The 13440-nt window shown below is 39.1% G+C and overlaps 1 protein-coding gene across 1 annotated transcript in view; it reads right to left on the bottom strand.

The window, feature by feature from the left end:
- Window positions 1-13440, bottom strand: part of LOC122798663 (neurofilament medium polypeptide-like) — a 199790-nt gene that overhangs the window by 112229 nt on the left and 74121 nt on the right. The window contains exon 4 of the mRNA XM_044067749.1: window positions 4971-5234. Coding sequence (XP_043923684.1) covers window positions 4971-5234 — 264 coding nt within the window. The remainder of the gene's footprint in view (window positions 1-4970; window positions 5235-13440) is intronic.

Below are 13440 nucleotides of genomic sequence, written 5' to 3' on the forward strand. Positions count from 1 at the left end.
TACTTACCATAATTCAAAATAGACATCCTTACCTCACTGATTCTCCTATTTCATTTTTTCTCATTAAATAATTAACTAGCTGTGAAGACAGCACATGGTTCCTATCACCTAGGTATATACAGGACCGAAACCTCTATTCTCTCTCTCTTTTTTATTTTGATAATACAGCTTATTGTAAACAACTATAAAACAAAGCACTAAAAGCTACCAAACTACTAACCACACCATTAAAACTGCACAGCAAAGCATGCTAACAGTAAGCTATAACCTTGGAAACTAGTTCATTATTTAAACCATCTTTTCTTTTTGAAGTTAAAAAGATGGGACATACGGATTGAAATATTCAATACACCATAAAAAAATTAAAGAAATCTACACAACTATTAAACTGTATTCTATAATGTATTAGCTGGTATAAATTATAGTGATTCGTATAAATTCTATTTCTGCTTTTTTATTGACAATGAAATGCACATTTGCAGGAAAATGAGTGACTGAAATGCCTGCTGTGGTGATTCATGAGAATCTCATTAGGTAGAATCAGTAGCAGAAGCTGCTGAAATTACGTCAGAATCTTCAGCCAAGGGTCACCACTCCACAGCTTCCGACACTTGCGCCACAGGGGTAAGATGAAGTTCCAATCTCTCCCCAAGACATGAAACATCAATAGCCCAAAAGGTCTGCATAGGCATGCATTATTTGAACAATAAAGTATGAAACACTGGTGTCTGACATTATTGACAGAAAGCAGTCCCCTGTGACTCCAAGAAATCGACCTTGCAAGGAATAGGGACCAGGTATAAGGCAGCCCAGTGTCACTGCACAAAATCAGGGAAAGGAAAGAAGCCCAGCAGCTGCAAAGAATTGAAACAAACAAACGGTACCCTAAATCATCAACTACAATAACACACACCAGTGAATGACATAACTGACATCATAATTTCCAGTGACCCACCAGACATTACAAAAACAAAGGAAATAGTATTAAAAGACAAAAGCACAACACAATCCTAAGCTCAGAAAACTAAGCAGCACACCCAATTTCAAGAATAACATTCTTCTGCAAATGATCGGATACCCCATGCCCCAGCTTTGTTCATGGAAAACTCCAGCAAATTCAAAATCAAAGGGTGGACAAAGTTCAGAAACAGGGGCGTACCCGATCAAGTACCAGAAATGAAACAACTGACTACCCCATGTTCTTCTGATTGGTCAACTTGTTTGCAGATCAGTTTAGCACAAATACAAAAACAATGAGTGTAGAAAGGCACAGAAACAGGAGCAATCATCATACAGCACTCCTATTCACCCTGCAGGGTCACTCGACAGCCGATCACAAAACAGCATGCATCTTCCAGACAAGTCTCAGTATGAAACTCTAAAGCCTGCCATTACTGACAGACTGTAAACCTGTGTGGTGTACAGATAAAGTAAATTAGGAGACAGAGCAAAATATGAAGTAAATTTGTGCCTAGACTGGTAATAAATGTTATGTTTATTTATTAAGTGCAATACCCTCACTGAGGAACTCACATTATTAATGTACACGGAGTGAGTAGTAAATCACAGTAATTCAGCAGCCACATTGCTGATCCTGCCCAAAAATCATTTGTATCTGTGAAGCTGGTCTGCCAAGGAGTTCAGTGGTTTCAAGTCTAATCCACAAGCAAACCTCCACACATTGGAAATCTATTTGTCCGATAGTATGGAAGTCGGGTGTCCCACTCTGTAGTGAGAGCAGATACTGACAAATTTACAAGGTGGCCAGTCACACTTGCCTGTAGCTAAAGCCCAGCTTCCTTTCATTTGAAACCAGCTTTGGTGTATCAGTTATGACTCCCAATCTGGTATCAGCATGGTGTTCCTGCATTGTTGATGTCTTGTTGACTGCCCTTAATTTACAAAGTTTCTGATCATACCACAGTCACACTGACTCACTTCTAAGGCCGAGCTTCCAACTCTGTTAGAAGATATGTTATTAGCAGCAATGTTTGATGTGTTTTATTTTTGACGACAACTTCCGTTATGTTAACAAAACCCACTACTTTATTGTCCTATCTATTTGTTCTAAATTTTTCCAGTCATCTTTTCCTAGGAAAGCTAAAAAATGTCCTCATTGTTTAGCTCCAAGCCCTTCAGAATTTAAGATATGTTGAAATCCATGTGCATCAGTTCAATCAAACATGTAGGCATATTCTCCCCACCGTTTTCCTTAAGTGAAGCAGGAACTGACACAGAATAACAAACACAAATCTCTAATTATAATATCACCTGTGATATACCAGATGTCTCACTAACACCAAGATAAGTCCAGGCAAGCAAGCATTCTACACAAAGTCTCAGAATATGAATCATAACAATCCCAAAGCCTTTTAGTATTACATCAACCATATTCTACCCCTGGTCAAATCTCTCAACCAACCACTTCCACAGCCAAAAAAAAAAAAAAAAAAACATCAGAGAACTACTGATGCTTTCAATAATTTTATAGAATCTGTAGCATCTCTGTTAACTGACACTGCATATCACCTTGCTCAGAACCAACACATAATTTGACACCTTTCTGCCTAGAACCTGTTCTCACTGCCTCTGTAAAAAAAGAAAACTACATCTCAAGTTAAACAAACAACGATAATTGCTCCCAATCACTTGTAATCATAATGTGTTAAAATGGCAACATATGCCCCAGCATTAATAATCCCAGTCTTAATAAAACATTCCATCAAGGAAGCCAATGTTCTTGCTCTATAGAAGAAATCGTAGATTCTATGTTTGGACAAAGTTTGACACTCCACATACCTCCCCATTTATGAGCCAACAGCCATTCTATCACAGTTTTCAAAAATTCTGGAAAAGTCCAGTTAAATCCACCTTCTCCATTTCTTCACCAACAACATTCACCCGCTCCCTACTTAATACGATTTCTTTCCCTTCTGCAAAACTACTACCACCCTGCTTAGCTTCATAACAACCATTAGCATAAAACACAATGTGGGGAATGCAGTATCAGCTATTTTCCATGACCCGTCAAAAGTCTTTGACACTTTTGTCCCATGGACAACCTTGACAAAAATTAACATTGATAGGTCCACTCCCCTCATCTTCATCATCATCATCATCATCATCATCAAACCCCCTTTTTCCCATTTTCTGCATGGGGTCAGGGTGTCATCAAATGTCATCATACTTTTTCAAATCCATGTCACTTTCCAACCTTATGAGTCTCTCATGTCTGACTGTCGCAGGTCTTCTGATAACAATGCATCCACTTCTTTGCTGGATGTCCTCATTTCCTCTTACATTTTTCCTGTCTGTTCCAAGTCATCTTCACCAAATTATCTCCTGCTTTTTTGCACATGGACCTGAATCACTGTAATCTGTTCTATTTGACCTTTTCTGCAATTGGAGCTAATTTGGGTTCTGCTGTTTTGTCCTCATTTATCCATCTGTCCCACAGTGTGCATCCTGCAATCCTTCTCAGGCACTTCATATCCATCACCTATAGCTTCCTCGAGTGCTCTGTGTTCACTGCCCTAGCTTCTGGACCATGCAAAAAAAGAAAAGCATGTGAAATGTGCAGCCTGGGCAATTTGAGTATCTATCTGCCACATAGAAAGAAAAAAAAACAGTCCAAGCTGATTTCTCAAAACAGAAAACAAAATGAAATGGGTAAAAAAGAACATAGTTCAATCCGTTTAAGCTACTTAAAGCAAAAAAGAGATGTCTTTTCTCAGAAAAAGGGAGTCACCAACAGTGCTTATAGTTTTGGAGGCCTTGAGTCCCCCTCAACAGAGAACACTCTGCTTTACTGAACAGACCCTGCCCCAAGTATTTATCATCATGGTGATACTCTCATCTCAAAGTCTTGTTAACCACCTTTAGTTGGCAAAACTTCTAATCGTACCAAAGCCACACCAACCCACCTCTGGTAAATTGCCCCTTCCAAAGTGTTATAAAATCTGTCAATAATGATAATGCCTAATGTGCTTCCTTTTCAGTGACCACCACCATATTGTAAATGCAGCTCAGTATCAAGTGTGCCAGGTCTTCCTATTTCACTTATTCAATTGTCTCCTGCAAAGACTGCTAAGGCCAATGCTAGATCTTTTGGACAGTGCCGTTAGAGTTTTACATATGCTGAACCCCACTTGCGTCAGCTAACTCAAATACATCACTGTATTCCCCATGCCAAATTTTCTTTATAATGGTAGCCAGGATATGGGCCATAATGGTCACTTCAGACATGCTGACACTACTGCCTAGTGCATTATTTAACCAATCTTTGTTGTCAGTGGAACTTTCAACTCCAATATCCCCCATCTGACTGCTGTCAGTTCAATGGGAATTGTGAAAATCGCAAACCAATGGGATTAGCAGTGTCTACTATCTTATCACTGGCAAAAAAAGACTATATGTTGAGCATAGAAACCACTTCACTATAACCATCTGAAAACATCTGGATCATTAACTCCTGCTCTTTCCTAGGAACCATATTTCTGCATTTTTGATTGTAAGGCCTTTGGTTCTACCACTCTCCACTTTCCATTTGCTGTTTTTGTATACTATAGATGGATTTAAAGCTCAATATATTCTTTAATTTTTACTTGGCTTAAAATGCTTATACTTAATATTCATGTTAATAGTTTATTATGCTATTTATTGTTTGATGACTGTTCGCACTGCTGTTGTCCTTTGTCTGTTATCCTAAGTATATATGTAATATTTTAGTATTGATGTTAACAGTTTACTAATCGGTTACTGTTTATCTACTATTTACAATGATGTTCTTTTGATTGTTTTCTTAAGGAAATGGTCAATAAAATGTAAAAAAAAAAAAAAAAAAAAAAAAAAAAGTCTAAATCTGGATTGCCCTTCTTGAGGAAGGGCTTCTATAAACTGCTCAAATGTTCAGGAAGTGACTGACTCTCTAAATTGCTTTTCATTTAAACAATCTAGCTGGTAATACATACCTCTATGCCATTCTGTGGGCTTTTCTTCCTCCCAAGACTGAGGTACATCTTTAGGAGATTCGCATGTTCCCTTTTTTTGTGCCAGCTCTCTGTATTGCTTCTTTGCTTCATTTATATAACCCTGACTCCTCTTAGACTGGCTCTGAACTGACCTTTTCTGCTGATGGCCTCTATCAGGTATGATTTCTTCATAATAAGCAACTCTGCGGGAGGCAGTTTCCCTTCTCCGATTTATTTTTTCCTCCAAGTCATCAAATGGAACCTCTGGAAGAAGGAAATAGAAGAATAAGATTTATTATTTATTTATTTATTTCAGTTTGATGACCGGGGAGGTCCACTGGGCTCAGGAGCCCATTTTCAGTGGAGGCCCAGGGAGAAAAGCTCCACATTACAAAATACAAAGATAAAAAGAATAAAAAGAATAAAACAAAATACAAAATACAAAAGATAAAAATAAACATAAGATTCAAGGTACAGATACATAAGGATGCAACCGTCAGTCTACATGGTATGAATGCTGGTAATTTCTGATACAGAGGTAATAAAAGGAATGGTGTTTACATAACATATTATTTATATCTTGAAATGGATGATTAAAAGATTACAAAGAGTCTGAGTCTAGTAATGGCAGAGTGGTAGAACAAGCATAAGTTTTAGGGAGGGAATAAAGGGAGAGCAAACTATTTACAGTATTTACATATATACACAGGACAACAGTAGCAATAAGTAGATATGAACAAGGTTGATAGTAGTAAGAAATTGAATAGCATTACTGTTAATATGTACAGCGAGGGGGCTAGGTGGGGAAAGTGCAGTTGCACTTCCACTTAGAAAACAGGTAGGAATGGAGTAATTTTTGAAATTATTAGGATTTTCTATCAATCTTAAAGAAGGAGAGAGAGAGTTCCACTTTTGGCTAAGGAAAAGAAAGGAGGTGCTGCCGGGAGGTCGTTTTGGTTTGTGGACATTGAGTAGGTTTAGGTGGGCTGAACAAGTGGCCTATTAGGGTATATGGCTGAAGGATGTTGGATAGTGCAGGACATTTAGAGGGTTAAATAATAGCCTGTGGGCAGTGGTTAGTTGGAGGTAGTCTAGAAGGTTGGGGAGTTCTAGCCAGTTTAGTGACTGGAGGGCAGAGCAATGATGGGAGGAGTGTTTGGCTTTGGTGGTGAATTTAGAAATTTTGTTATAACAACTTTCCATTTTTGAGGAGGTGGAGGTGGATAAGTTAGTTAATAGAGGGGCACCATACATTAGTGAGGGAAGAAGATAGGTAGTGGCAAGCGTTTGTCTAGAAGCAGGAGAGAGATAGTGGAAGTTTCTGTATAACAGGCCAAGTTTTTGATGTGTTTTCTTAATGTTGAGTTGAACATGGATGTCAAATTTTAGGTTTTCATCGATAGTGACCCCAAGAAGTTTGGCATGGGGGACAATTTCTATGGTAGAATTTTTAAGGCTTCTAATTTTGAAGGTCTTTTTGTCAAGAGGGAAGGATTTTGTAGTGGGGAAGAGTAGTATTTTAGATTTGTTAGCATTTAGAGATAAGTGATTATGGAGCATCCAGTTCTCAGTGGCAGAGAAGGCATTTTGTGTGTGTGCTAGAAGTTCAGGGAGATTGGTGGCACAGCAGATTAAGGTGGAGTCGTCGGTATGTATGCGATATCAGTATTTGGGATAGCAGAGTGGAAGTCATTGATGAAGATATTGAAAAGCATGGGGCCAAGAATGGAACCTTGGGGAACTCCAGTGGGGGTAGGAAGGAAGTTAGAGGTGCCTTTTCTCCATTTTACAGCTTGGGATCTGTTGGAAAGGTAACTTGAGAACCAGGATAATGTATTGTCAGAGAGGTTAAGGTTAGAGAGGTGACTAAGGAGATGAGTATGGGAGACAGTGTCAAAAGCCTTAGAGAGATCAAGTAGGACTGTTGAAACTATTTTGCCAGAGTCACGAGCATGATTGACTATATCAAGGAATGAAAGTAGAGCAGTTATAGTGCTATGGCCAGGACGGAAACCATGTTGAGTGTGAGAGAGGAGGTGGTTTTTAGTAAGGAAAAGCATTAGTTGAACATGAACGCATTTTTCCAGTATTTTCGATACTGGGGAGAGGATGGCTATGGGATGAAAGTTTGAGGTATTATTGTTTATACCACCCTTATGAAGGGGGTGTATAAAGGCAGTACGCCACAGCTTAGGGACATATGATTCCTGTATGGATCGATTGATTAGGATGCTAATGGGGAGAGCGATTCCATCTGCAGCAATTTGTAAGAATTTAGATGGAATATTATCTGGGGCATTTGAGCAAGGTTTCAGTTTGCTGAGAAGTTGTTTTATATATGAGGTAGAGACTGGTTTGAGTTGAAAAGTGGTGGGAGGGTTGGGTTTAGAGGCTGGGGTAGAGTGACAGAACTGTGAGGATGGGTTAGTAGGGAAGGACGTATTTAGTTCAGCTATAGAATTAATAAAGAAGGAGTTGAACAGAGTAGCAATTTCTGTGTCGGATTTGGTAGTATCAGGGCAAGGATTATTTTTGGTGCCTGGGTTGAGAAGAGAATTAATGGACTTCCAAAATTGTTTGGGGTTATTAGAATGGTTGGCTTGGAGAGTCATGTAGTACGATTGTTTGTCTTTGTATATAAGTCTTTTAGTAAGGTTGCGAAGTTGTTTATATTGAAGTAGGGTCTCAGGATGTTTATTATGCTGAGATAGTTTCCACATTTGTCTCTCTGTCGCATGAGTTTTTGGTTTCTCTAGTTAACCATGGTGTGAATTTAGATTTGATTCTTATGGTTCATGGAGGTGCTTGGGTGTTAAGTATATTTAGGAAGGTAGAGTTAAAAGTTTCAACGGCACTATCAAGTGGTAAAGACTTTAGATTATTCCAGTTAGTTTGTTTGAGGGTATTAGAGAAGGTAACAGGATTAAAGTGAGTAAGGTTTTGTGTATGTAGGTATTGATGCTGGAGGGGGAAGACTGTGTTGCTCGGTGGCTGAAGGCTGGCAGGTGGTCACTGAAAGAGTCGGGAAGGATTCCAGAGTCCAAGATATTATTAGGGTGGGTAGCTAAGATCCAGTCAAGTGTGGATCCTGGAGGATTGCTCTTGTTGGGTCTGGTAATAGAATTGGTTAATTGAGTAAAGTTGTAAAGATTGACGGTTATGGCTGAATTTGGGTTATTAACTTTGTTCCAATCGATATTGACATCCCCTAAAATATAGGTCTCTAGGTTAATATTAGTTGAGATCCACTGGAGGATTTCTTCAAGGGTGATAGCATTGTTACCTGGGGGAATATAGAGGGAGATGAAGCAGATACTTTTGTGAGTATTCATTTGTAGTAAACTTATAAGTAGTTCAGCGTTGTAAAACTGAGGAATAGGGTTTGGGTAAGGAGTAATGGGGAGTAAATTGGAGAATATCAAGGCTACTCCTCCACCTTTTCTGTTTAAGCGATCAGATCGAAGGGCTTGAAAACCAGGGGGAAGGATTTCAGAGTCAGATATAGTAGGTTTTAGCCAGGTCTCAGAGATGGCTACAATGTCAGGAAGGTTATGGTGAAGCCAGGCGTGGAATAGAGTAGATTTATTTCTTAGACTTTGGGCATTGAGAGTAACTATTTTAGGCTTTTGAGATTGGTGGTTTTGCTACATTTTGGGAGGAGAGATTGTTAGTAGTGCATTTTGGGAAGGAGAGATTGTTAGTAGTGCTAGGTCCAGGGTTTGGGTGGATATCGCCTGATTGGAGTAGGTGGAAGAAGAAGGAAAATAGTAGGCTATTTAGTTTGCCTTTTGACTCTTGTGTGCAGTAGATTAGAACTTTGGGAGAGTAGTGTATTGTAGAGATGGGTAGGATCTTTGGTTTGAAGTAGTGGAGAGGATTATGCTGTAATAGAGAGGATGATATGTTATGGAAGTGAGTTGTGGAGTGGTTAGAATTTGGAATGGAAGTTGAGAGGTGTGACCAAAAAGAATGGGGAAGAGAAGAGGAGGTATAGGAGGAAGTAAGGTGCAGTGGAATTAGAATTAAAAGCATGATAAAGGGGATTCGAAGAGTGAGAAGGAGTGGAGAGTACATATTGTGAGTGGGTAGAGAAAGAAAGATGAGGAAGAATGGATGGAAACGTAGGGTGAGAGAAAGAGACAGAGAGTAGGGAAGTAACTGTGGTGTAATTAGTGTAGGGAGTGGTTTTACTAAGTGGGAGGATAGGAGGATGTAATTAAAGGGAGTGGCCTATAATTGATGGGAGGAGAGGAGAATGGCGGGAAGGCTAGTGATTGGTGTGGATAGAGAGGGGAGGGTTTAACTGGAGTAATAAATGTAGGTGGAGTGGGGGTGGGTGGGATTTGGGGGTAGGGGAGCGGAGTGAGCCCGCAGGGCGAACGGAGCGGGTAGAGACAAAAGAGTAGAACAGCTCAGGATGAACAATCAGTGGATTGCAGACTGCTCAGGTAAGAGAAAAGTGCAGGTGAGTAAAGAATAATAAAGTGAGGTAGTACTGTTCGGAGAAGGAAAGAGGTGATTACAGAAGAGCAAAAGATATATGAAGAAAGGATGGGGCAAGGTATGGGCAGCAGAATGTTTTAAAGAAATGTATAGGATAGCAGGAGCAGGTTATAGACAACAAAACTTAGGTGATGCAAATTATAGGATAGCAAGATAGGAAAGTGGGTTGGAGTAATTTGAAATTGGACCACTGAGTACAGAGGAGGGTATGGCTGCTGGCAGTCCTGGCTAAAAACTAACAATTATAGGCTACAAGACATAATAATCTTAAATGTCAGCTTGTCTGCCAGGTTTAGGTGAACACATACTTTCTTTCTTCCTTTCTTGGAAGAGCTCAGAGGTGAGACCGCAGGTAAAATGGAAGGGTCCAGAGATTCCAGATATCCAAATTTTCAGCCTCTAGTGGAAGGAGGGCAAGCTGGAGAGCAGGGAATGAAGAGGGAGCAAGATTAAAAGTAGTAGAGAAAAACGAGACAATTGACCTTAGTAGGTAGACCAGACATTGTGGCTAAGCAAAATATCAAAAACTACATTTATGAGTTAATTCAACATTGCTGGATGGAGTTCAGGAAAAGGTACAATCAGTGCAGGCAAAAGTGCAGTCAATCAAAAAAGCAAGAAGTCAAGGAAACACTCTATACAAATATGTATTGCTTTGCTACATATACATTCAGAAACCCATGTAGGAGTTCACAGGATAAAAACAGACTCTAGTGTAATGTGGTTTAGGGTATATAACAACGGCTATATAACATTAGTATTGTACACTTCACTTAAACTATACTGATGTCCAGATACTTAGTACTACTGATTAATTCAAATTCTATAGAGAGGGAAATAATGGCTGTTTTCTACAAACTGTATAAAAGAAAAGTAACAATATAACAACTGATTAATATAGCATTTGTATTGTGCACTACACACAATTATAACTAATATATTTTAACTAATATAACATTTGTATTATGCACTACACACAAGCAATGCAGATTAAATACTTGGTGGAACATGAGTCAGTTCCTGACGCCAACAGGCAGCTCTACATGCCCTTGCTAAGCGGACAGTGCGAGCAGGCATTTAATACAGAAAAAACAGCTGATATCCAGATTTGTATGAGGACGCCAACTAGCAGCTCCACATGCCCTTACTAAAAATGGACAGTGTGAGCATTCAATTATAACAGGAAAATAGAGCTGATTCCAGGGTTGTTTGAGGAACGCCAAAGAAGCCAAACTAGCAGCTCCGCGTGCCTATAAAATTAAAAAACAGACAGTGCGAGCAGGCATGAAATTACAGAAAAATAGGGCTATTTCCCAGGGTTGTTTGAGGACGCCATCTAGCAACTTCACATGCCCTTACTAAAAAAACGGACAGTGCAAACATGTATTTGTAACAGAAAGTAGAGCTAATTCCAAGGATGTTTGAGGACGCCAATTAGCAGCTCCACATGCCCTAACTAAAAAACGGACAGTGCGAGCAGGCAGTTATTACAGAAAATAGAGTTAATTCCAGGGTTGTTTGAGGACGCCAACTAACAGCTCCACATGCCCATTATTAAAAACAGACAGTGAGAGCAGGCAATTGTTACAAATTAGAGCTACTTCCCAGGGTTGTATGAGGACGCCAACTAGAAGATCCACAAGGAAGATGCTAAGCAGGTAATGCGCTGCAAGTACAAGCAGCCATTATCAAGGTACAGTGGTCCGGTCTTGGTATAATTAAATAGGGAGATCCCAGGAAAGAATTATGTGAAGCAAACAGACAATTGGAGCTGTTGCAAGTGGCTAATACATGTATGACATAAGATGAATAAGAATAAAAAAGGGGATGAGGAAAACACAGAATTAAATACCTATACTTACCATAATTCATAACAGACGTCCTCAGCTCATTGATTCTCCTATTTCATTTTTTCTCATTAAAAATTAACTTGCTGTGAAGACAGCACATGGTTCCTATCACCTAGGTATATACAGGACTGAAACCTCTATTCTGCTATTTCTCTTTTTTCATTAGTACAGCTTAGTGTAAACAAATACTAAATAAAGCACTAAAAGCTAGCAAACTACCAAACATACCATTTAAGCTACACAGGAAAGGATGCTCATTGTAACCTATAGGCTTGGACCTAATGAATTACTTAAACCATCTTTTCTTTTCTAAGTAAAGAAGATGGGACACTGATTGAAGTACTCAAAATACCATAAGGAATATGAAGAAGTCTATATAACTATTAAATCGATTTGTATACTTTATTAACTGTTATAAATTATAATGATTCATATAAATTCTATTTCTGCTTTTTTATTGACAAGGAAATGCACACTGCAGGAAAATTAGCCACTGAAATGCTTACTGATTCATGAGAATTTTATTAGACATAATTAGCAGCAGGAACTGCTGAAATTACGTCAGAATCTTCAGCCAAGGGTCACCACTCCAAAGCTTCCGACACTTGTGCCACAGGGGTAAGATGAAGTTCCAATCTCTTCCCCAAGACATGAAACATCAATAGCCCAAAAGGTCTGCATAGACATGCATTATTTGAACACTAAAGTATGAAACACTGATCTCTGACATTATTGACAGAAAGCAGTCCCCTGTGACTCCAGAAAATCAACCTTGCAAAGAATTGAGACCAGGCATAAAGCAACCCAATGTCACTGCACAAAACCAGAAAGGAAAGAAACACAGCAACTGCAAATAATTGAAACAACAAACAAATGGCACCCTAAATCACCAATTACAATAACAAACACCAGTGAATGACATCGAGAGATCATAATTTCCAGAGACCCACCAAACATTACAAAAACAAAGGAATAGTACCAAAATCACAAGACCAAAGCAGAGCAAACCCCTAAGCCCAGAAAACTAAGCAGCACACCCACTTTCAAAAATAACACTCTTCTGCAAAAGATCGGATACCCCATGCCCCCACTTTGTCCATGGAAAACTCCAGCAAATTCAAAATCAAAGGGTGGACAAAGCTCAGAAACAGGGGCATACCCAATTAAGTACCAGAAATGAAACAACTGACTACCCCATTTTCTTCTGATTGGTTAACTTGTTTGCAGATAAGTTTAGGACAAATACAAAAATAATGAGTGTAGAAAGGCACAGAAACAGGAGCAATCATCATACAGCACTCCTATTCATCCTGCAGGGTCAATCGACAACCGATCTCAAAAACATGCATCTTCCAGACAAGTCTAAGTATTAAACTCTAAAGCCTGCCATTACTAACTGACTGTAAACCTCTGTGCTGTACAGATAAAGTAAATTAGGAGACAGAGCAAAATATGAAGTAAATTTGTGCCTAGACTGGCAATAAATGTTCTGTTTATTAAGTGCAATACCCTCACCGAGGAACTCACATTATTAATGTACACTGAGTGAATAGTAAATCACAGTAATTCAGCAGCCACATTACTGATCCTGCCCAAAAAACATTTGTATCTCTGAAGCAGGTCTGCCAAGGAGTTCAGTGGTTTCAAGCCTAATCCAGAAGCAAACCTTCACAGATTGGAAACCTTTTTGGCTGATAGCATGGCAGCAGGGTGTCCCACTCTGTAGTGAGAGCAGATATTGGCAAATCTACAAGATGGTCAGGCACACTTTCCTGTAGCTAAAGCCCAACAAGGCTTTGATTTGAAATCGGCTTTGATGTATCAGTTATGACTCCCGATCTGGTATCAGCATGGTGTTCCTGCATTGTTGATGTCTTGTGACTGCCCTTATTTTACAAAGTTTCTGATCATACCACAGTCACACTGACTTACTTCTAAGTTGATGCTTCCAACTCTGTTAGAAGAGATGCTAATAACTGCAATGTTTGATGTGTTTGATTTTTGATGAGCAGTTTAATTATGTTAACAAAACTCACTACTTTATTGTCATATGTATTTGTTCCAAACTTCTCCAGTCACCTTTTCCTAGAAAGCCAAAGGTGGAGCTAAATCTTTAT

This window comes from Protopterus annectens, chromosome 3.part1 (genome assembly GCF_019279795.1).
Source record: "Protopterus annectens isolate FY-2018-M chromosome 3.part1, PAN1.0, whole genome shotgun sequence".
Classification (NCBI taxonomy): domain Eukaryota; kingdom Metazoa; phylum Chordata; order Ceratodontiformes; family Protopteridae; genus Protopterus; species Protopterus annectens.